The sequence below is a fragment of the Erithacus rubecula genome (assembly GCF_903797595.1).
Source record: "Erithacus rubecula genome assembly, chromosome: 2".
Classification (NCBI taxonomy): domain Eukaryota; kingdom Metazoa; phylum Chordata; class Aves; order Passeriformes; family Muscicapidae; genus Erithacus; species Erithacus rubecula.
The window spans coordinates 24,005,614-24,030,952 of NC_136685.1; the positions used below are offsets into that span (position 1 = coordinate 24,005,614).

Below are 25,339 nucleotides of genomic sequence, written 5' to 3' on the forward strand. Positions count from 1 at the left end.
TGGCAGTGTGGCCAAGAGGCATGGAGAGCAGGGGAAGGCAGGCAGCAGACCTGAGAGGCAGGGGCTGTTTGGTTCCTGCTCTCTGTGACTCGCCCAGCCAGCTCAGCCAGCCAGAGGAAGGAGCCGTAGGACGTGGAGAGCACAAACGCCGGAACCGGCACGCTGCAGGAAAGGGCTGGAGACACACGGGACTGACAGCCTGGGGGACAAACAGACTGCCAGAGCACGGAGCTGCTGCTGAAAAGCAGACTGTGCAGAAAGACTTGAGGAGAAATGGACCTGCAAGGGAACTGCTGGGTTAGTAACCATCAATGCTGGAGGAAGAGGACTGGGGGAGAGTTTAGGATCTGACATGAAACTGGTGCTGCCTCCGCAAGAGGCTTTGAACAGGGCAGTTTGATTAACAAGGACGGTATGAGCTGTGTCAGAGAAGGTTTCAGAGAAGATGGACAAGAGCCAAGGAATGGAGTATGCAACCAGAGGCCACAGGGAGGCATAGAAATCAAAGAGACAGCTTGAACAAGTGCCCCAGAGCAATGAGAGGACTGACCAGGTGAACCCGGGAAGGGCTGTGACATGAAGGAGTGAAACAAGAACTGACAGAGCAAGAGCAGAAAGACCAAGGTCAGCAGAGAAGTGAGGACTGGAGAGCAAGGAAGGAGTTAGCAGAGGCAGGTCAGGAGCAGGCTGGGGGAGACATGGCAGAAACAGCCACACTTGGGAAGAATGGGCACAGGAAAGCACATTCCCTAAGGAGCCTTGGAGGAAAGGGAAATTTCACCCCAACCCCAGCCATTAGCAAATATATGAGAGTTCCTCTAGAAAAAAAATACCTCCCCCTGTGCTACTGATTCATATGCAGAATACAAATGCCATCAGTCTCCTCCTGAAATCCAACAGACTTTTCCATATTGTAGTCAAAGTGTCAAACCTGTCAATGAGCTACACAGCAGAGCTTTTCCAGTTTGTTTTTAGCAACAGTAGGAAATTAAACACAAAGTCCCTGTTAAAATATTTTTCTTAAGGCAGCAAAGTTAAGTACTAAAATGTTACCAAATCCCAGACTTAAAGTTCATCATGCAGCCTTGGTTCAGCCTGTTTATTTGTATATTTTGAGGCAGTCATAATGATTTGATCATATACTCTTACATCCTCAGTAATTTGCTTAATGTCTTGCTCTTATTTAGTGATATGATGGGTGATATTCACTCCATAAACAGTTATTCAGTATTTTGTTTGCTATACCCAGTTCAATGGGCAGCCCTAGAATTTAACTTACTTCATTCTATTAAAATACTACTGTGAAGAAGGAGCTATTATTTAATAGACTGGTTTTTGGTGCTCATCACTACACTCCCATTACAGAGGATGCAAACTAAACAAGGAGGTCAATTTTTTTTTTCACCTAGGTCAAATTGAGTTGCCAGGGATCTGACTTTTAAGAGCTATTAAAATTACGCATCAGTAATACTCAGACTACAGCAGACACAGAATTCAGTGGTGAATGGTAGCTCAAAAACTTCTGTAGACCCAGCTATATGCTTTGATTCAGGCACTTAGAAAATGGAAGATTAAAAAAATGCTTTAAACCAGTTGTTCAAGTCATTTACAGTGACCCTGTGCCCACCCTTCAATCTCCAAAACAGCATTCTTTTTAAAGATATAAGAGATCCTCTGTCTTTCTGCAATCTCCTGTTTTATTCATTTATACACTTTACAACTTCTGCAGCAGAACTCCTACACATAAGAGTCAGCCTAAGAGCACTTCTACCCTATGATGAATACAGAGTACATCCTGTGAAAAACCAGTATACCAACATACAATTAAAGCCTGTACAACAGTGCAGATGCATAATCCACTCAATTAAAACTGCACGTGTAACCTTAATTCCATGCTTGATAATATCTGAATACTTGCCTCTGCCAAACTATTCTTTTAACATCATACCCATGTGTAGTGTTATATTTAAATACACATGGAGAAGGGAGTCCCTTGCTATATAAAGATGTACTTTTATGTGACACAGTAGGATGTTACACAATACAACTCTGAAGAGTGACTCTTGTGGCAGTGAAGGAAAAGGAAACATCTGCATTTAGACTATAATTACTATGCATCTGTGAGACAATTACTGGTCATTTTAAGTTGTGCAAACAACACTATCAACAAGATCAGAGCTGATTAATTTTTTTAACTTGCTTTCAGCTACTGTACAGAATTTACCATTTATAATCACATACATAAAACATTTTTTCTTACAGTTAAGACTGCTAGCACATTTTAGCAGCTTAGGTTTCTATTACTAGCTCTTCCAGAAGGACACTGGGATTTAAAAAAGAAAATTCTGAACGGCTAAAAATTAACTTCTCAGTGAGGCTATGCTGCATGAATGTAGTAAAATTTTATCAATGAACACAAAACCCAGTTAATAGGAAACATGGCAAAATGATGATGGAAAAAAAATTATTTTACATTTTTCAAGCCAGAGTTTCACAACTCTATTCCTTTGATACAACATTTGAAGCATGTTTTCTCTTGTTTCTAATTTAGTAGCAAGTTAGCTTCAGCTCGAAGGACCAAGGGTGCACTTTGACCCTCTTTGAACACTTTAGATTGAAAAGAGTTACACTGGTTTAAGCTCTCATCCCATTTTCAATAAATAAGCATTTTCCCTAGGAATGAAAATTGACTCAGACATAATAATGGTATGAAATCAGCTCACCTATCAAGACAAATCCTGCTATATTAGAGGGCTTTGCCCACAGGTACAGGATGATTTGTAATGGTGTACAGAAAAAAAAGAGATTTGATGCAATTTTCAACCACATAACCTTAAATCTAAGTAAATATATTCAAAACCACCATGATCTGTCACCACAGGGACAATCAATTCCAACAACATGACCTTAACCCTCCAAATAAGGGCTAGCAGTGAAGTCAGTTAAGATGCTCTAAATATAATTTGTATTGTTACTGCTATGCTTATTTCTTATGTCTTTTCCCATTCATTTTTATCAATTATCAGCACTATTATAATTAACTTGTTTCTTTTGTACTTTGCTTAATAGCTGTAGTAACTCATCTATAGGAAAAAAAATCACTAGAAAGACAACAATAATTTTAAATCCCAGATCTAACTCTTATTAGATTAAAATTATTCTGTTAGTGTTTTAGGAAAAAGTAGTTTTAAAATAGGAATGCAATCACCTCCAGGTCCCAGTGAAAGTTATGGCAACAGACCTTTAAAAAATCCCTTCAAAAACCTAAACTGCCTAGGAGCTGGGCAAAAGGAGTGGAAGAAATGGGCAATGGATGAGCTGCAGGGTGGAGAGGGAAAAGCAGCCAAGAGGAAATCAGGAGCAGGCAGCAAGGGAGGAGGTCACAGAAGCTGGAAGAACAGAGGGAAAATGAACTCTTTGGGCAAAAAGTGTTTATGAAGAATTTATCAGTGGGGAGCTATTTGCTATAAGAAAAGCAATAAAATACAGCAGTCCAAAAAAAGGATGTAAACAATCTCTTGGAAAAAGAACTAACTGTGAATCAACCTAATGGCCACTGCAAGCTTTCTCTTCACTTCAAACATGACTGGATTTAGCATTAACAGTCATATTTGCAAAGATCCTATGCATCTAAAATAGGTTCCTTGAGATATTTTTTAAAATGTTAAATATGACCAGCTGCTTAAATCATATTAAAAACTTTATGAAACCATCACCTAGTAAACTGTGATGAGCTTCTCCAAATCCCCATCAATATCTTTCAAGTCTTTGCCCTAGTTTCAGCTGTGGCAGAGTTATTTTGATTTCCAGCAGCTGGTACAGTGCCAGCACGGGAAGCTGGGAGGGGACAGGGCTGGGGCAGCTGACCCCAGCTGAGCAAGGGGCTGCTCCATGCCTGTGGCACCATGAGAGCAACAGGACTGGGGGGAGCTGACTGAGGTGGCAGCTCAGCTCAGGGACTGGCTGGGCATGGGCCAGTGGGTGCTGTGCATCCACACTGGGCATCACTTATTTTGTACATTGTTTTATAATTATTATTTTCCCTTGCTTTTGAGTCTGATTAAACTTTCTCTCAACACACAAGTTTTACCTTTCTCTAATTCTCTCCCCCATTCTACTGGAAGGAGTGAGCCAACAGCTCTGTGGTGTTTGTGTTTAGCTGCATGCCAGGCTAGACCACTGCAGTCTTAAAAATGGAAAAAAAAGTCAGTGCAGTTCTTAGTTCACTTTCTATATGGGTTCACATGTTCCCTGTATTTGCTCATTGTGGCTGTGCTCAGATTGCCCTGAGAGATGACCTGGCATGTGTGTGCACACGTGCATGCAGAATCTGACAGCTCATAGAGAACATGAGAACATTAATATAATGTTAATAAAAATGCTGAAAATGAAAGATGGCATGATAATGTTTTGCCAAATTTGCTTCTAAATGCAATTCACGGGAGACACAATCCAAGATGAGCAGATGTCTCCAAAAGAAAGAAGATACGAACACAATCTATAGATTAAATTGCTAATAGGTGGAAATAAAGTCTTGTGCAGGGTGATGGGCAATATTTGCATCTCATATGTTTCAGGTCATTCAAATAGCATGTAAAGGACATAGTGATATTGGAAAATTAGTACATAACATCAGAGTAAGAATAAATGGAAATTAATGAAATTAACATTATTTAATGAGACACATTAAAAACTCCTAAAAGGTCTTGTAGAACAACTTTATCCATACAAAAAATTATTCTCAAGTAAGGTGTCAGAAATGAGAGACTTCTGAGACTTCTATAAATTGGTATCAGATGTTTAAAAAAACTCTGTGTTTTTCCGATAGAATCCTAATGCTGATTTTCCCACAAGTTCTAAGGCTTAAACGCTGCTTATAAGTAAAAACCAGGATAGCTGAAAAGACCATGAATGGGACAATTTATGGTTTTACAAGAATTAAAAAATTGATCAAACTTTGCTGTCATGGTTTCTTCATCAGGGTACTCATAGTGCAAGTTTCACTTTAGCCATGGGATTAGTCTCAGTGGAGTCTAATGAAGCTGCTCACATCAGGTTTTTTCCACATGTGACCTCCCAGATATCTGACCTCTCTCTGTTTTCCTTGTAGAGACTTGTAGCAATGCTGCACCCACCCCTAAGGAGCTAAATTGCTTCAGCAAAGGCCAGTCTTTAAATAATTAGAAACGGGTAAATTAGGAGACCCTGAGGAAAACCTTCACTCAGCAGTGCTTCTGAGGTCATTATTTGTCATCGGTTTATTCTTTGTAGGTTGTTTCAGAGATACTTTTCTTTGTAACAATATTCAGTAGATAATCATCTCAACATATGCTGTTGCTGCAGTTCTGGGGCAAAATGGATCACCTTTGGATGTGTAAAGTACAAGGCTTTTGAGCAGAAAGAGAGCTTTCACATCTGAAAGTGAAGTAAACAGGTTTCTTTATGCCCCTGTCTCTGTAGTTTCATCTACCATGTCTTAGAGTGATCACGAGAAACAAAAGTGCAAATTTTGGTACTACATCTCATGATTGTAAATAATCCTGGTGGTTGCATCAGTCAGTAAATTTAGGAGCCCTTCAAATAATTTAACAATGGAAATGTCAAAAGATGCTGCTTTGACAGCATCTCTTTTAAATTATGTTCATAAACATACAAACATTGTTTGGCAGAACTGTGCATCTAACTGACCCCACAGCTCAGGAGCCACATATGCTTACACAAACTCAAGGCCACCTATGAATTATTTGCAGCGTTTTATACTTTGTATCAGAGCAGAAGCACCACTTCAAATATAGATTATAGTTTCAAAATGCTTGTAATAGAACCCTCAGTTTAAAACCTGCCCTGGAGAAGTATTGCTAGGCAGCAGCACGCTCACAAGGGATTTTTGCACATCCTTCCACAACTTCAGAAAATTTACTTATACAGAATCAGGTACCCAGTTTGTGAAAAGAGCAATATGAAACACTTCCTTGACTTGCATGCAATCATACCAATCTAAAAACCAGAGTTCTGTTTGTTCTCAAGAGTTCTCCATGGTATTCAAAAAGTACACATCAGTAATATTTATCTGTACTCTCCTCCATAGGAAGCTGATGTAAATTGTCACCTATAGAGAATGTCAACACAAATAATACAGCCACTACTAACAGGGTGATCTACAGGGCATGAGATATAACAATATGGCCTAAAAGGAGAAACCTCAGCACTGTGTTCATGTTGCACTAGAGAAAGACAAATGAAAATGAAAATGGCTTATAAACTTCTTTTGGCAAGGATCAGTATTAGCAAAAAATATATTTCATGTCCCATTAATTACCTGGAAGGTGTAAAAAAACAATTAAATTTTCAGAGAAAACTCATGTTCTATTTCTGCAAACATCTCCTCATGTAGATATATTCAAGTGAAGCAATTACTGTCTTCAGCAGGATTGCTCCCATCTAAACAATTACAAGTAATTTAGCTCTGACAAGATCAGGAACAATACTGGAAAGATCCCGGATTGCCATGCAGGAAGTAAGAAATAATAGAAGCAAATTGAGATAATTATAGCAGCAGCTAGAAAACTGCAAAACAAGATTTAGACACAACAAAACCAACCAAATACAGAATAGTTTAAATTAGCAAGAATAAGAAAGCCTAGCATCTAAATATCCACCAAAGCTTTTAATGAAATATCTGAAAAGTCTTCATATGTGTATATATCTTAATATGACAACAAAGCAGGCTAATATATTGCAGGACTTAAAACATTTGCAAAAGCTAAGAAAAAACTTTCCATAAAGTTCTTTCATAGTTACTTTGGAGATACCATTCTTGTCAGAAAAAAGAGGACAAAAAGAAATGAGTAGGGGAAAAAAACAAAAAGGAGAACTGTTTTATAAGGAGAAATTATGTCTCCTGGCTAGCAGATATAATACATGACTTTTTCAAGTGATGACTCAGCAGAATATGGCCAAAATAAAAACATCAAGTCAACAGATGATTTGGAGTGGTTCAAGTGGGCAGAGCTAGGAATATCAGGAGAGGGGGAAGGGGAAAGAAATTATGCAGACTAACAAGAGCACTTCTGGCACTGAATCATGTAAAACTTTGTAAAGATGAAGGTCAAAAGTCTCTCAACTTCAAGACATTGAGACTAAGTAGGATGAAGATGCAATAAACTGCAGGATGGACATCCTGGTGACTGCCTGGAATTCCACAACACTGCAGTGATTTGTCATGGCAATGGCATAAACCTTACTCACCCTGTCACCATGGCATTAATAATACACTCAGAATAATTTACACTGTCCATGAGAAATTAAATTGATGACTTATGTTTTCTGGATTGTAGTCTAATAAAGATCATTTATTCTTCTTTAGGTAGAAATGTGCATTCATCAGGATTATAGAAAGAAAAGTTATCAAAAGAACTATATAACTGTATAAAAGATACTCTGCAAAAGCAATTTCAAGGAAGTGACATAATGGTGACAGCACTGAGAGAAGTTTTCTCTGAATCCTGGATTTATTATTGTTTCACTGAAACCTAGGACACCCTAGGACACAGTGGTAGATCTTAGCAGACACAGCAGACACATTAAATCATACACAAGTGAAGTTATATAGTACACTGCACATTCTCTATTCTTCTTTTTTTTTTTTTAATTATTTTTCTGGTCCTTAAATCCCTGGCATCTACTGACTTTTGGAAAAAGCACAGCTTTCTTAGCTTAATTAATCCATTCATCCAAGCTTGTTTTTCTGCTTACACCATTTCTACAGTTTTAGCTCTTTAATTCAATGGCACTGATGCTCTTTTTCCAATTGGTAATCAGTGGCAATTGGTTACAGCCTCAGCAGTGACAACCAGGCTTACCCTTGGCATAGGCCTACCATGGAAAAAAATATGGACTATCAAACAAAATAGGGTATCAAAAAAACCCCAAGAGGAGTGGTATGGAAAAAAAGCATTGATGATGGAAGAGGTGAAGGAAGGATAATAAAGCAGGGAAAGAACTAGAAGTGAATAATGAACAGAGGGAGCCTGGTAGGAGATCTAGTAGGAGTAGCAGAGCTAGACAAAGTAGTCTAGAAAGTAAGATAGGAGGGGAGTGAAAGAGAGATGGTTGAGAAGAAAGTGACAGCAGATCCTCTAAGAAGAATAGAAGACAAATCCATCAGATCAAATTAAACCATAAAAGTATGAGCAGTGTAAAATAAACCATAAAGAGAAGCATGAGAGAACAGAGGAAAATGGGGACTAGTGAGGTGAAAGCAGAGAAACAAATTCAGATAACAGGTAAAAAACCTGGCAGTTGTTGGCAGCTACAGCTTTCTTTGCTAAAGTTGCTTGTTCTCTCAGGTAATGTAATTCCACTAAGGAATGCTTCCTCAAACCATCTTCAGAGCTCACTGATAATTCTTAGTGCTTAGTTAACACCAATCTAGGAAGGCTCAGTTAGGTTCTAGCAACTTCAAAATAATCTGGATTAAGGTATGCTCAATAGTTACCTTATTAATGATACTAACTTTATAGAAGTTGTTCAAGCCCCATAACACTGGCACCAAAAAGTTATTCAAAAAATGTGTCAAAGCAATGAGCTCTCATTAAAAGAGTAATGCATTATGCCTGCAGGACAGAATAGGTCTTCATGCAAATTTACATTAGGAACTGTATGTCTCAACAAACTGTCACATTTCCATACTGAAAGTAGGTTATCAGTGAACTGTGTGTAAATCAAGCTGAGGAGCAAAGAATTATAAAATTTGATCTAAGTTTTGTTGAGCAGGAAGATTGTAAACACCGTATAAATTAGAAGAAACCTCAAAATTAGATCTAGGAATGATATTTAATATAAATTTGGTTCAGTACATAACACCTCTGTTAAATCTAAGTAATGAATTTCAATAAAATGCTATAAAAACCTGTTAAGTAATATCACTATAAAACTATCAAAATAAGTATCTAATTTGATTATAGTCTATAGTCTAAATAATAAATTTTTAAAAATCAAAATTTAAAAAACCCTCTTCAGAACTCGATTATTTTTTGGAGGTATACATCAATATTAAATACAGTCTTACCAACTTTTATCTGGATTTGCTGCTGAATATGAGAACTGAAAAGGTTTTTAAATTCAGGAAGAGAGTATGAATAGCCCAAAAATTAGAATTATATTACATGCCTTTAAGTATAAGCACTTTTACAACTTTAAGTGCTATTTATCCCTAAAGGCAGAATACTTACAGGTTTTCGAGTTGGAGTAACTTGAACAGAATGGTAAAATTCTGGTTGGACTCGGCTGCTTTTCTTGATTTTCCTTTTCCTTACAGAAGTTTCCTGCTCACTGAGATGGTGAGCTTCCACTATGGGCTGTGTTTCCTCCAGGCGAGCTGCCACACGTCTTCTGGCATGGCGAGGACTTGATCTGAAGCCCTGGAGTAAGAGAAAGAGTGATCATCGTGTTTGGCATCCCCCAAAATGGAGCTTGTAATAACAGCAAAGCCACACAGGGTCTCAACAACAGCCCAAGGTACAGGAATGCTCACCTTCAATTAATATAATGTCCATATACACTGCAGCTAACAATAAAGAGATGTTGCCAAGTGCTGTTGATTTATATTGTTTAATTATATGTATTATAGAAAGAGCCAGTAGCAGTAACTCCTGTTGCTTTTCTTTATAAGCTCACACTTGTAGTTTTTTTATAACTAAAAAGTTCTAATTTAAATTTTATAATTAAAAATTTCCAGGTTAATTCTTGGCCTCATGAGAAATGGTTTCAGAGAGCATGGGCTGAAAATGTGGCTTTTTTCCTGAGAATGAAAGTGAAGAAAAATTGATAGGTGGTAACAATTACATCGTCTCAGAAATATGGGTATATTTGGCCATATTAATAAACTCAGGAAAAGCTGCCCTTCAGAAATGCTTTTTAGAGACTTTCTGGGGAAACATCTGAGCATCATCCAGAACAGCTCATGGCCTTACAGAATTTCATTTCTTTAATGGCAACATGCATAATGCTATCTCTTTATTGCTACCTGCAGAGCACTTACAATGAGCATTCTCTCATTTCACTGAGTCCCCTTATGAGCATGCACAAGGCTGACAAGGGCCATTTGTACTGAATACAATGTTGGTTGATATTAAACTTGGCCAGGTTGTAAATACTCATTTAGTCATATCAGCTTTCAGAATAGGTGAGCCAAACCTGTCCTTAGTGACAATCTGCAGTTTAAGGACTATATTTCTTTTCAAAACCAAGAATAGATGGAACAATTTCTAATTTTCTACTTTAATTTTTCTTCTAGTAGAATACCTTTGCTGAATGCAACAAAGCCAGCATTTCAGAATCAAACTTCTGCAAGGTTAGATTTCAGATAAAACTGCAGAAATCTATGCTGTGAATCTAAATATCCTGAATTCCTGCCAGCAGAAAACTAGTGGGAGCAGTACATTTTCATATAAATCTGCTGTTCTTTTTCTCCACCCTTCCATTAGCTTTTGGGTTTTGTTTTGCCTTTTTTGTTGTTACTTTAATTAGGAAATCAGCACAGAAGAATTATGCTAAAATGCTGTTATGTTGGTAAATTGAAACAATCAAAGGTATGTCTCTGTGAAAAGTGGATTTCCTCCACTAATGTTCATGAGACTGCAAGGGAAGACAGCAACAGTCTGTCCTGGACACTCAGAGGGACAGACAAAGAGCTATCTTCATTATTTAAAGGTATTCCACATTAAGTAAATATACCCTTAAATGGCCAAAAGACACAAACACACATTTACATAGACATGCTAGTAATTGCTATAGATACACATTGCATGCAGCAGATGATGTAAAAAGGTTGAAGTGGAAAGGTGAAGTAACTTCCAGGGAACAACCTTCTATACATAAACACTGGAGAGGAGGGACAGAAATAGAGCCCAAATCTACTTAGTCAGTCTGGGAGGTTCACGTGTGCAGTGCATCAGGGCTGTGAAATATACATGATGCAAAGGTGCAGCCAAAATTTCTTGAATCTTTTTTTGTGATCCCTCTTACTCTACAGAAGCAACAGAATCATTCAGAGTTTAGGTGAGGACAAACACCCCGTATCTGAATGGAAAAAGGACCCTGCCCATACCAACCAAAGCAAGCAGTGCAGTGGAAACCACTGCCGCCAGCACATCTGTGCAGATTCAGGAGGATCTCCAAACATTCAAAGACCTAAATCTGAGACTCTGCCACCCTACTGCAGCAGGAAAGCTCATTGCCCCATACTCTCTCCACACTGTGAAACAGCTAACAGATACTTACAAGGTACCATTCAACATGATACTAGGGACTATTCGGGATCAGAGGGAAAACACAACTCAGGGAACCTCCTACAGCAGGGCTTACTGCTCATGGGAATTTTCTTTTAGCAAAAATGCTAGTGTGCAGAGGGGATTATTCCATGGCAAGTGAAAATATTCCTTAAGGGACCAAAACACACAGTAAATCTATACCAGCTTTTGAAATCAGAATAGATTTTCTAAATGCTAAATGCATTATGGTTTATTTAGATGAGGGCCACTGGTCAAAGCCTTTGATATAACCTGCACTGCTCCCTCACCACACTCCCACCCCATTAGCTGGATAAAACTCTTCAGGAAAGTATGTTTATGTAACAGAAGAATTTGATAGAAGCTAAGCAGCTCTGAAAGTGCTTAGAAACACATGCCAAATAGGGATTTAAGTATGTGGGTCTGTTTCACCAAGTGGCTTCACCTCAAAATACATCTAGGTTTATGATTATTATGTTTCAATATGAAAAAGTCACCTGTGATTTCCAGAAAAATCTGTTTATAGACAATGTTTCACGTTGATAGTGCCTGTATTTTTTTCACTTTTTCAGTATATCACTAGCAAGAAAATGGGATCTTTATCTCTTTAAGAGCTCATCTGCTTCTGTTTGCTGAGGCTCATTCTTCTCTTGAAGTCATAATCTGCCTGCAGTATCACAAATGGTTGCTGTGAGGAGGATTATAATGTGATAAAGGCAGAGGATCATGATTTCAGGTGGAAAATTAATTCTGTATCTACAAAGATAATGTTACAAGGACAGAATCCTCAGACCAAATCCCAAAATGCTTACTCATACCTGCAATGAGACTTTACCAGAGCAAAGACACAAATCTAGAAAATTTCAAAATTTGGTAATCAAAAATGAAGACAGGAGTTAAAAGTCATGTAACATATGGAAGCTGCTACTCCTATACTCAGTGCAAAATTAGGATGCCTGGTGATTCCTTCTAAACAGTGAAATGAACAGAAGCTTTTTGTGTAATCTGTTTCACTTATCCCTCAGTTTAGCCCAGAATTAAAAACATCATATTAATACAGCAATCAAAATAAAAACCATGGAAATCACACAAATATTTGTTTGGCAAAGACAGCACTATTTTAGATGCTAAGTCAGTGCTCATAGATGAGCAGAAAAGTGTTACAAAATGCTCAGGGCAGCACAGTACACCACCTGAGGCCAAATCACTGAGGAAGAGCTGGAGATTTTAAAATCACAAGGATATTTATAACAAAGTTGCTCTAACACCTAAAGCAATTTGTAGTTTCCAGTATCATGTGGATGCTGTGTCACTGGGCAATGAAAATCTTTTCTTGTTCTTTGCTCTGGGAGGGAGTTGCTCATTTCCAGAACCTACAGCCTGACTCATTTTTGTGCCTGTAAAATTCTGAAACAAGGCAAACCAAACAAAACATCAAACACGTATTTTTAGAAAACCTGTCTTCCAAACACCAAAATAGCTGCACAAAGATTTACACTAAAGGAATCTTCCTTAAAGAAACAACTCATATGATCACCAGAACTAGGTGATTTCAAGCATATCAGAGGAAGACACAGTGAAGAACTGAACCTGGAATTATCTTCTCTGCAAAAGCAGTCATGTGCATCCTTCCAGTTAGAGTCTGCTGGAATCCAGGAAGAATGATCTTCCTAATCTAACTCTACATCAAACAGAAATGGGGAGGTGTCTCTGGAGGCTCTTGCAGAGCCAAAGGTTAGCTCACCTGGTCCCAAGGAGCTTTTCTATATGAGGAAGCAGGCTGGGGAGATTGGCCTCTTCTAGCTGAAATTCATCCTTTTAAGTCTTCTCTGGATATTGGGGATTTTTTTTGTTTGTTTATTTTGTTGTTGTTGTTCAGGCTTTTTTTCTCTTTAATTGGGTGTGATAGTATTGAAAGAACCTATTCTGTCTATCTTTATACCCAAATTGATGATAAATGTTGCCATCCTGGCCACTGTATGCCAGAGCACACTGTAAAATTACTTTCAGAGTAAGGCGTCCTTTGAAAAAATACCATGTCCACCCAAATTTTAACTTCACACCTCTGATTCAGTGTCTAATTTTTTGTCTGTAGAAGGACATGTGGGTTTTCTCTGACCCAAGTTCAGCAGACATCCTCTCCCTGGGTTGCCTTTGAGCCACCAAAGGCAGCAGGCCAGATGAGCCACTCCCTCACTGCACCTATTTCTCTTTTGGCCATTGCCAGAGCCCAGACTGACCACTTAACTCACAGACATCCATCTGTCAGTATCCAAATTAAATAGCATGGATCAGATCCACAGTGACTAGGTTTTGGTCTGCCTTCAATAGGGTATTCATCTTTCCATATTTTATCACCAGACTTCCTTTTATTTTTCTCCTTCTACATGAAATTATTCTGGTGTCTTCCATCACTTTTTTCCTGTGAGAGTTTCACATTTTCTCATTCACGGATATCACCCTTGATGGATGCCCATAATACAGTACAGAACACTTATAAATTTATATTACTGATGTATATAACAGTAGCACATGTTTTTCTGTTCTGTTCAAACATTTCCCTTCCCATCTTCTTTCCAATGTGCGACTACACATCAGAAAGTAGTCCTCACTAAACAGCTAAAAATCATTCAAAAGGCCCTTTCCAAAGATCACAAACCTAAAAATTGAGAATGTGGCTACAGACTTTTCTCTGTAATATACTCAGCCTTGCATTCTTGACAGCATCACATGTATTTATTTGCCCCATTTCTTCAGTATGGTTTGGTATTTGATAACAAAATATGTTATACTCTGTTATCCTTATTGTGGTTTCTTGCTTATTCTCATTCCTAATCAATTCATCATAAAGAAACAGGAATTTGAAATTTCTTTAAAAAACTTCTTTAGCTTTTGTTTTTATTTAAATTTACAGATAAGAACATTTTGAATAATGCATTGAACCTTTTTCTTTCACTTAGTTTTTTCTGTATTCATTTTTACTTCTTTGTCTGATACTTTATTAAAAACAGATGAATACATCAGTGGTACCCCATGTGTACATTATTGCTTTAGTGATATAAATCTCTGACTCCTCCATTCTTTCAATGTGCAACTGTATTAATTTACCAGCTCCTTCTCCTCTCCATTCTAGTTTCTACTAGCCCTACTGCCTTCATCACACATTATCTCTATTTTTATGCTTGATAAGAAGCCATATTCAGTTTTCATTTTTTCAGTATATTTTATGTAGAACATATTAGTTGTCAGAATTCTGATCTTGGAATCCAACCTTTCCAGCCAGTATGGATTTTTGGAGTCAGTAAGCATTAACATCAATAAAGGTAAAAGTGCATTATCTGATGTCCAGCTGAAGTCAACAGAAATCTTTGCATTTACTTCAGTGGGCACTGGACTGCAGCCCAGTTTACCTCCTGGCAGAACTTCAGGAAATCACAGAGAAAGTGCTAGCTAGCATCAGGTCATAATTCAGTGACAGCAGAATTCCAGAGTGTTTGCAAAGGCCTTTACAAACATTTGAGTCATTCCTGTAGATTAAGGTGTGCTAATAAATACTAAAGCCAAAAGAAGCTTAGATGGATATCAGCTTTGTGTTCTTGCTCTTAAGGTTTCTGACAGTGGTTGTATGTGCATGAGAACTGTTATCTGCTACCATTGTCAACTAATGGCCTAAGAAATAGTCTCCAAATTGTCAGTTACCACGTTTAAAGCTTGGAAACTTTCATGCCTACACAACCCACAACATCTTAGGGCCTGCAGACATTAGTATGAGTAGCATCAAACCCTTCTCAAGATGCTGGCACTCTCAACTGTTCTACAGACAGGCTGAAAGAGAATTAAACCCTGGAGTTGGAGTACCTACTTCAACTAAAATGGCAGGTTTAATTAAATAACTTTATTGTATCATATTCCCCTGCACATTGAGAGAGAAAAATTTGAGATTCTTTCTACTACATAGAAAAACATATATATATGTATGCATATATCTATGCATCTGAATTGTAAGAACAGTTCTAAATTAAAAAGATTGGATTGTTTCCCTTCTTCTTCTTCTACAGATATTTCCATTCCAAATATCATCATCTTACAAAGAACCAAAGAAAACTCCACAACATTTATTTAACTGCAAATTCTGCAAGTTCCACCCAAAATCCAAGATTCAAGTTAAGTTCTCCAAGATATTTATAGTAAAGATTGCTAAGTAATGTAAGTAATGTAATTTTCTATCACAGGAAGATTACCTACAGTCACTGAGTCTATTACTTCACTAACACCCAAGGAAGATGCAACTGCATTTGTTTTATTTTGATTCTATCAGAACTAAAAAAATAGACTGCAACCTTTTGTGTGTGTGGTTCTCTTCATTTTGTTTTTTTAATCTTACAAAGGGTTATTCCTATAAAGATCTGAATCAGGACTTAAAACTTAAAATATAAGATTTTACATTTCATTTCTCTTTCCACTCCCTCATTAGCAAGCTTTCACTGATGCTGCTTTGCATGCCTTATGTTTATTTTAAGAGATATTATTCTTATCTTATAAAATCTAAACTCTAAGCAGTGCTGGAACCATTTCTCAGATACTGAAGACTGTGATTTGGCACATGCAATATTCCAAGATAAGTCCACACGTTCAAAGGCATTTAAAGCAATTGCTTTTTTACATAACCTGAACAAGATTACTTTCCCAACCAAATTCATGAAACAGAACATCAGTAATCTGCTTTCCAGTTCCTAAGCAGGCCCCCCATGTTAATACATAGGAGACCTTGTATTTAGGAGCCCCTAGGTTTAGGTGTGAATTTAGAATACAGTGTCTAATAACCAATGCTATATTACACTGCTGCTTAATATAACATGTTTGTTTTTTCCTGTCACAAGGTCAGGATTCCTGTTAAAGCATAGGTGAGTTGTAACATCAGGAAAATCAGATGATCTGCAAGCTAGTAGCCAAATGGCACACCCAGTCATGCCTCAAGATACCCTTTAAATACTCTTTCCTGTCCAAAGCTGTACAGAGGCTGGCCTGTTCTCCAAGCACTGCTTTCATTCTCTGACAAGAAGGCTTGCAGCTCTCCACAGCAGCTTTGCAATGTCCCAGTTCCTTCTCTGTTACCTCAGGGCACTGCAAGCCTACCTAGGAAGGGAACTATTATTGTAGAACCAAAAAGAAAAAAATCAGTGTACTGCTTGATCAGTGGTCTCCAAGGGAAGGTTTAATTCAAAATATACTAGCAGATTCCCCAAGCATGTCCCCTTTCCAGCCCTGCTTCCTCCTTTTTCCATCTCACCATATCATCTTGGGCAGTGTCCAGTATATATCAAGGATGTGCCAGAAGGAATTAGCTTTAAATATTAAAAATACAGTACGAAACTGAATAAGAAATAGCAGAGATTGCTAAACCATACCAGTGCTGCCAAACATCCAATACAGATTACTCTGTTCTGTCCAGTGTGCTTGTTTGAAACACAAACTGGTAAGAATTTATCCTGCCACAGCATGTGAAGATGTGTCTGTACTTTTTCAGTATAAAATAGATGCATAGCTGATGAGAGACTTTGCAGGATTATAAAACGATACCTGGGCTGGAATTCAGCTATCTATTAAGATAACTAGATTCAGATACCAACAACATACCTGAACAAGCCTTGCTTCCTGTTATCACCAGTAAAAAATTTAGTAGACACATTCAGTGAGGCTTGAAGAACCATTCAGCACATCCTGAAGCAGACAGCAGCACTAGGTCAGCTGAGTACCTCTATACATTGCAATGTGTAGATGCCTACAGAGAGCTTACTGAGCTGCATAAGGGGATGCTGGTTTCACAAATTCACTTTCCAACTCCTAGGTCACATGAAGGAAGGTAGTAGGATCAGAGAAAGCAAGAGAATGATGGCTCAACTTGGTTCAATTTTGTTCTTTCTAGAACAAGGGAGAAGGATAAATACAATACCTCAGCCTGACAGGATTATGTATTTCAGCAGAATTTGTGCTATCAATTTATACAAGCATCAATTAAGACTCTAGGCTCTGTGTTTGACTTCCAGTCTGCTCTACTACCTACCCCACCATCCTGAAGCTGAGTGCTGTACTTAAACAGCTGAGTGGACAGGGGAGATAAGGACATTGGCACAACTTGCAGGAAATGTGTCTTTGCCCGAACACCAAGAGCAGTTAGTTTCTGTAGCTGATGCAGTGTTTTCACACTCCAGCCACAACTCATGTTTCATTGCCACTGATGAGTCAGGAACAGCAAAGCTCTGACTCTCCTTGAGGCAAGGCAGTAGGGCACAAGGAGCCCAGCAGGGGCACAAATACCCAGGCTCACTGGTGCACCAGAAACACAAGGAATAAGCTCAAACCAAGGCAGCTTTGCTAACATTAGGCCAAGATGAGCTGTCTCCACTGTGAGCCTGACATGCTGAAGCATCTGTGGCACACAGTGCTGAGCCTTGCCCTGGGGCAGCCCACGTGCCCAGGCTGCAGAGCCTGAGACCCTGCAGGCTGCAGAGCACGTGGAGCTGGGTGACCTGCAGCTCTGCCTGGGATCCTCTCACGTCTGACACGGCCAGGCCCAAAACACAGCCCAGCTGAATCACATCCTACATGAAAACATCGAGGTGACTTCACCCTGTGCTCTGCACATTCTTCCACAGCACATCAAAAGTGCCTCTACTTGAAACAGTCTGGGAATGGAATAGAGTGTGAGTGAGGTTTCCATGCCCAAAAAAAAGCACATGTAACAACCCCGAGGTCATCGTACCTGTTCATGTGGTGCTTTCTTACATTTAATACCCTCAGTCTAAAGAGCTGAGCTGTTTCTGAAGGAGCATCCACAAACTGATCTGTCAACCTTACAATCTAACTACAGCAACTGAGAAATCAGTGCAGATGATGAAGCTTTTCTGAGCAGTGTGTGATCCATGGAGCCCTGCATGATCCCTTCTGTCTATGTAAGAACAGTTTCTACAGGAGATGTGGTAATACATGTGCCCACTGCAAGTATGACCTCAGCTATTTTAATTGATGGTTTCAATCTGAGGTTTGTTTAGGGCAAAAGACAGTGCTAGAAGTTCCCATTCTGTACACGTGTACAGTGTGTCTGTAACAGGCAGATGGCCATAAGCTGTGCTCCCCCTGAATCCCCTTGAAACAGGGCTCTGCTTGTGTGCACAGGGAGTGTGCACTTTAATGGCACACAGCACAGCTGAACTGCAGCCCCTCTAAAACCCACATCTCCAGAGACAACAGCAGATACTGAAAAACATGGATATCTAAATGATAGCCATGAGGTTGTTGTATATAATAACTGTGTATTAATGAGAAATTGAAGAGTGAGAACATTTATGAGGCAATGTATCTTTCTGCAATTATTTTCCTCCCAGGACCATGTCTGACCACTGATGTGGACCATAACACAATGTCAGTACTTTTCTAGGTGATTGATAGAGCTCAGAGGTGATTCCCTCAGTATTTCAAAGCTCTGCAGACCACCAGAAGCCAGAGCAGAAATACAAACAACCAGAAGGCTATATAAATACATCAGGCATTTGTACACTACAGAGTAAAGTACAGATTTGTAGTACAGGGTAAAAGTGCCCAAGTTAACTCATCTGGAGTTAGTTTAGCTCAGCACTCGAGCACTCTGGCTGCAGCAAAGAGGTAATTGCCATGTATTTTGTGATACAATTACCAAACAGGCTGATCCTCAGCACAGACCAGTGCTTGTGGGCTATCTAAAGGCAGCACAGCTGTGACTAAAGCTGACAAAGAGTGATGGACAGATGACATATAGTAAACCAAATCTCAGTGATACCTAGTTTGCCATGTGACAGCTCAGTGTAACTGTCTGGGCCACATTATTGGGTATGTTATGAAAAACAGACAGAAGGACTTGTCCTTATACAGAGTAACCTGTATTTATAGCTCTCCATTCATTCCTATATGTAAGTGCTCTCATACATATAAGAAAACAATTTATTTTTTCTCTGATTTATTTTCCTTTGAACCTGTTCCTTAACTCTTAGACAGCTAATGGAAAAATAGTTTAAACATCCTGAGGGAAAATCATGTCAAACACAAAGGTAAAATATTTTTAGGCTGATTCAGCTTCATAAAGACAATGAAACATCCTTTCAATAGGTGAATGAATGTATTTTTCTGGCTAGTCCTGCACATTTGTTGTGTTCCTTGGATGCACTCCCTCCAATCAAACAGAAGACTTAAATTCAGCTTGGAGGCTCTGTTGATTTCTCCTTTCACTGGAGCTGAACATATCTGGAGCAGTTTATAAATAACTGCAATGCTCAGGATGAATTATGGTGCAACTCTTCAAAGACTATTCATTATTGTTTTGTAAGATAACTAGAGCTGTATTTTTAGGCATCTCTCTTCAAGTCGGCCTCAGAAGGGGCATGATTATGGCAAAGGTACACTTAGGGATAAGTTTATGAACAATTTTCTGGGCATCTGTGTTGAGAAAGTAATATCCACATTCCCAGAGACTGTTGTACTATAGTTTTGCATCCATTGTATCCTAATGGATGAATAAGAAAACCATTTGCTCTTAGAAAAGGTCATCAGTCTTCTATGAACTATTTCACTACCAGTCTAGTCACAACAATACAGAATCACAGAATCACAAGGTTGGGAGAGACCTTCAAAATCATCGAGTTCAACCCATGCCTTAACACCTCAATTAACTGTGGCATTGAGTGCCACATCCAATCTTCTTTTAAACACATTCAGGGATGGTGACTCCACCACCACCCCAGGCAGGCCATTCCAGTACTTGATCACTCTTTCCATAAAAAACTTTTTCCTAATATCCATCCTGTGTTTTCCTTGGCACAGCTTGAGACTGTGTCCTCTCATTCTGTCAGATGCTGCCTGGAGAAAGGGACCAACCCCACCTGCCTACAGCCACCTCTCAGGGAGTTGTAGAGAGTGATGAGGTGGCCTCTGAGTCTCCTTTTCCCCAGAATAAACACCCCCAGCTCCCTCAGCCATTCCTCACAGGGTTTGTGTTCCAGCCCCTCTCCAGCCTTGCTCCCTCCTCTGGATGCTCAAGTCTCTCAAGGTCCTTCCCAAACTGAGGGGACAGAACTGGACACAGCACTCAGGGTGGGACCTCACCAGTGCTGGGTACAGGGGCAGAATGACCTCCCTGCTCCTGATTGGCAAAAATGCAGGACTCAGCACTTGGACTCATTAAATCTCATCCACTAGATTCTGCCCATCCATCCAACCATTCCAGGTCTCTCTGCAGAGCCCTCCTACGTTCCATGAGATCGACACACACTCCCAGCTTAGTGTCATCTGCAAATTTACCAATGGAAGACTCAATACCCTCATCCATGTCATCAATGAAAATATTGAAATAGACTGGATATATACAACCTTGTAGTGGAAATATACAACCTTGTAGTGACTATTCAGTGCACTAAAATGAAGATGTGAGGTCTGCAAAACTCAAACCACCACATATTATTCCTTTGCTACAGACATGGTTAACACATTGCCAGTCCTTCCAGAGAGTCTTTTCATGAAGTGTCAACTCCTATTTGTTTTACTGGTATGTTTAGTCCCACCTGAGGTTAAGTGAAGTCAGAATTCACAGTGGACAGTAAAACTTGCACTGATTTGTTTCCTAGTCGTTTTAGACCTGTAGGTCTCAGTGGAAGCATTCAGCAGAAACTGCCCAAAATATGTGAGTCAAAATTAAATAAATACTAAGTGACACCATGTTGCTTGTGACTACCCATTGATACTGATACTTTCAGTTCCTGAGGTCACAGTATCTCTAACGGGAAAGGTAAGGGGCAAGAAAACTCTGAAATTCAGAGAAAATTTCAGGCAAAAGATTTATAAATCTGGTCATTTTTCCTCAATGATATGAAAACTGCTGCTTTAGCAATTAGCACAACTATCCCTTCACAATCTAATAAACCAAACCATTTATAGTACCTGAATGACAACCTTCCTTTTCAACAGTTCCTACCACCAAATCAAAAGACATTAAGAATTATACCATTCAGATTAATTCCTTCCAGCCTGAGGGCTAGAAGCTTACTTCCCTTTTAATTGAAAGGTAAAAATCTCACATAATCCAATGACTCCAGAGGCTTCAACTATGAGGAAAACTAATTCAGAAAGAAATTTAAATCACAAGAAGTGGCAACACCAACACATTAAGCTTTTAAATTGAAAGGTACAGGACTTTCAGACCTCTTTCTAAAGCATAAAATGGTAAACATTGAAATGTATCAAGCCCAAGCCCACAAGGTACTCAGAGAAAATTCCTCTACTTCATGAAACTTCTACAAAGAACAGAACAAGAATGAAATTTACAATCTTTACATTTTTACAATAATAATAATAATAAGGCCCAACAATGCATCATACTCCCTACTTTGGTAAAACTCTCACTGAGTTATACTGCTATTTTGGTGTGGTTTTGGTTCAGCACAGACATTTCATTCTGCAACTGATTCTCAGAATAAAGAGAGACTAGTGCAAACAACTACATCAAAGTCTGATGTGTCATGTAGCAATGAATATTTCTGTTGGAAATTTACTTGTTTTCTTTTTAGAGCAGTGGCATATCTAGGTCTTCCTGAGATTAGGAACATTAACTATTCTGGGTGGGATTCCTTTGTGACTCCATGGAATTTCTATAGTACCTGGGGAATGGAAGAATCTTAAGAGTAGTTATAGTCATAACAAACCTGAGGACTGTAAATAAAAAATAAATCAAAAATTTGGCCTGACTAACTTCAGATGGTAGCAATTGTTAATGGGGAGGTGGAAACATCACTGTATTATCCCACATCTTCCTGGTTAATTCTTTCTGTTATTAAGCACCTCTAACAAAGACAGACTTTAACCTACTTTATATTCATAATGATTCATGCAAATTTTCCTCCTTTTGAGGCAGGGGGTCAAGTGTTTAAGTTCATTCTATAATAAGCAATATCTGCATAGACTTTTGATGTATAATAATGAGGCATGTTTTGCAGAGACACTAAAAATCAAGGCCCACAAAAATGAACTATTAGTGGATTCAATTCACCAGTGGCATATAAAATTCAAAACAGAAGGGCTGAAAAGGATCATAAATACACCTTCAAATTTTGTATCTACACTCCCATAGTATGCAGTCTTAGTTTTTATTGTGTGGTTCAGTATTAAAGGAAAAGGATTCAATAGTTCACACTGTATGCAGACAATGAAGGCATGCTCCATGAGAGCTGTGGCTGTGGCAAAGAATTTCAACATAAATTTGCACACATCTATTTTTTTCAAAATATAAGGCTTTCCTGGCAGGCAGTCAATCATGCAGGAATTGCCAACATTCTGTAGATAGGGCAATTATAATTCTCTGTGCACTGCTGCTAGACCACCTGCACGTTCACATGTGATGGAAGTCAGATTTGTACCCAGCTCTCAGGAGATGAATGCCAACCCACTGCTATTTACTATCAGCCTATTTTTCATTATCTTTCATTATAATTAAGAAACACTATTTATAACTACACCTGACAAACAACTGAGCGTGGTGGAAGCCAGCAGATGTACCTTGTGCTATAAAACTTGGAACTGAGATATTGCATTAATTTTGGGGGTGGGGGGATTATGCAAAGCCCATGTTTTTATGGATCCTGCTTTGCTTTCATCAACGTTGTATTGCAGCTGGAAGTGCATAAGGTTTTGTGATGACAGAGATAGAGAATGTCAAATTCTGCTTCAAGATGTTTCCAATATTTTTATTGGAAGTACGCCTGTAGTTTTTTCATTAATGAATTATATTAGATTCATTAAAATAACATTTTACTTGAAAAAATAGTGGAAATTTAAAATTTAATTGTGTTAAATGAGTCATCATTTCTCTAACAAAAGTCTCATCAGATAATGAAGGGGAAAACAGTTCTACCACTTATTTAAAAGAGCAGTTTACACCACTAGCTGCAGTATTACTTCCTCAAAGCAAAATACAGAAAATTATGAACAAATATAACAGTTACTCTAGCATGTTTCATTTAATGGAAGCTTCTAGGAAATATTTTTAATTTATCTACTTCTGACTGGATGATAAACAAATAACCACATGCTGAAGCAATAAAAATAAATTACTCTGCCAAATTCCCTCTGAAGTATCAGCATGCAGGATGGCACGTACTTCAAAACATTAAACTTCACTTCCATCTAGGCTCAGGATTGAGTGAATTTTACATGGAAATCAAGCATTTCATATTGGACAAACTAAAGAGTGAAAAATATTTTGATTTCCAGAAGTACACATTTGTTCACTTTGCTGAAGCACTGGTGAACAATAAACTCAGCATTTTCATGGTTTAGAGATGGGACACTCCCTATGGCATCTTCTTTTTGTGATAGTAAATACAAATTTCACAACAGTTACGAATTTAAAACTCATTGCCAATAAGAACCATGCTGCAAAAATATATCCCATGCACACTTTTGAAAACATTATCATAATTGGATCATTTTCACACCCAAAGCAGGGTAAAGGAAAATACAAATAATTTAAAACAGCATTCAGAATAATAGGCAATGGCATGAAGATATGCCTTAAATCAATAGCAGGAAACCAGACAAGAGAAATATCTAGGCAGGAGCTCTACAGGGCAGCATGGAAACAAAGTGGGTACTAAAACAAATATTATTTTTGATATTTTCCCAGTAATTATGCTTCTCATTCAAAATCCCTAGGAAGTGGCTGGGGTTTGTGTTATACTTTCAGCACTGGCATGTAAGAGTTTTGATTTCCCTGACCTCTGAATACAAAGTCACACACTGAGGTGCCTGCCAAGCAGGCTTGTAGTCTGGATCCTTCGGGGATCTCCCGCGGTAACATCCAAGCCAAGCAGGCAACTTCCCTGACAGGTGAGGGCTGTGGGCAAAGCAAGAGGCTCTGCAGCCAAAGCCCACCGGCTCTGCATTTACAGCCAGGTCAAGAGCCGGGCTCAGGGCTGCTTTTGGACACGGGGAGGTCTGGCACGTACAGCAAGCACAGCATTTCTCCAAGTAACCAATTCCTTTGGGAATGACACGAATCGGCAGGCCGGTTAGGGTAACACAGATGAAGAGCTCATTTTGTGTTGGGAAGGGAAAAAAACCAAACCAAGAAATGAAAGAGGGCATTATGTCTACCATGCAAAATGAAAAGTTCGCTATATGATTTCATTAACAAAAGACCACGACAACACGTACTCGGGTAAAGAGAACAACTTCTGACCTTGAAATTGCGTGCTAAATAAATTACCTCAGAGCGAAAGTGATGAGTTCTCATGACAGCATCTGGAAGGGAAGCAGAAAGACACAGAGGCTCCACCAGCTGCACCCCGCGTTTCGGCCCGGCTAGCGGGTTTAGCCCAACACTCGCCCTTTGGGCACACTCCGGGACGGCTCTGGCCCTCCAGGCACAGCCGCCAGCTCCGCCCGGCATTTATATTTAATTCATCGGGAAGAAGTTCGGCATAAAGTTCTGCTGCGCTTTGACAGACCGGGCAGGGCTGGGGGTTTCCCAGCCCCTCACCTCTCTCCCTCTAGCCGAGGTTTCGCTGAGGGATGGGTGGAGACAAGGCTGCCGCAGTCCTGGGCTCGGCTTGAATTTTCTTTAAAGCCTTTGCCCGGCTACACCGTGCCACGGCGGCCCTCCGCCGGCAGAAACCCGGGGCTGGGCCGGGGACTCCCCCGCCGCCCTCAGGGACCGGCAGCGTCTCTTACCTCGGCTCCTTGAGCGACCTGAAAAGACGGATTTGATGGGATGCCTCGCTTTCTGGAGCCTGCGGTGCCAGCAGCAGAAGAATAAAATCGTGGCGATGGTCCCCAGCAGCAGCAGGAGCAAGAAGAGGGCGCACTGGATGCTGTAGGGTCTCAGCAGGACCAGGAAAGCCGCGGCAATCATGGCTCAAGCGGCCGGCTGCCCCTGTGCGTGCGCGGGTCTGCGGCGAGCGGCGAGGGGCCGGGCAGCGCCGGGCAGCCTCTCCCCCCGGCAGCGGGGCGGGCATCGCCGCCGGCACCGC

At 39.5% G+C, this 25,339-nt stretch overlaps 1 protein-coding gene across 2 annotated transcripts in view; it reads right to left on the minus strand.

Moving 5' to 3' along the window:
* Positions 1–25,236, minus strand: part of LOC306798550 (dystonin-like) — a 283,743-nt gene extending 258,507 nt beyond the window's left edge. For both annotated transcript variants that reach the window (XM_079298670.1, XM_079298669.1), the window contains exons 1-3: positions 25,041–25,236; positions 24,577–24,611; positions 9,234–9,422 (exon numbers count right to left, since the gene is read on the minus strand). In XM_079298670.1, the coding sequence (XP_079154796.1) occupies positions 9,234–9,422; positions 24,577–24,611; positions 25,041–25,221 (405 nt within the window). In that variant the 5' untranslated portion in view covers positions 25,222–25,236. The remainder of the gene's footprint in view (positions 1–9,233; positions 9,423–24,576; positions 24,612–25,040) is intronic.
* Between the last annotated feature and the right edge of the window lie 103 nt (positions 25,237–25,339).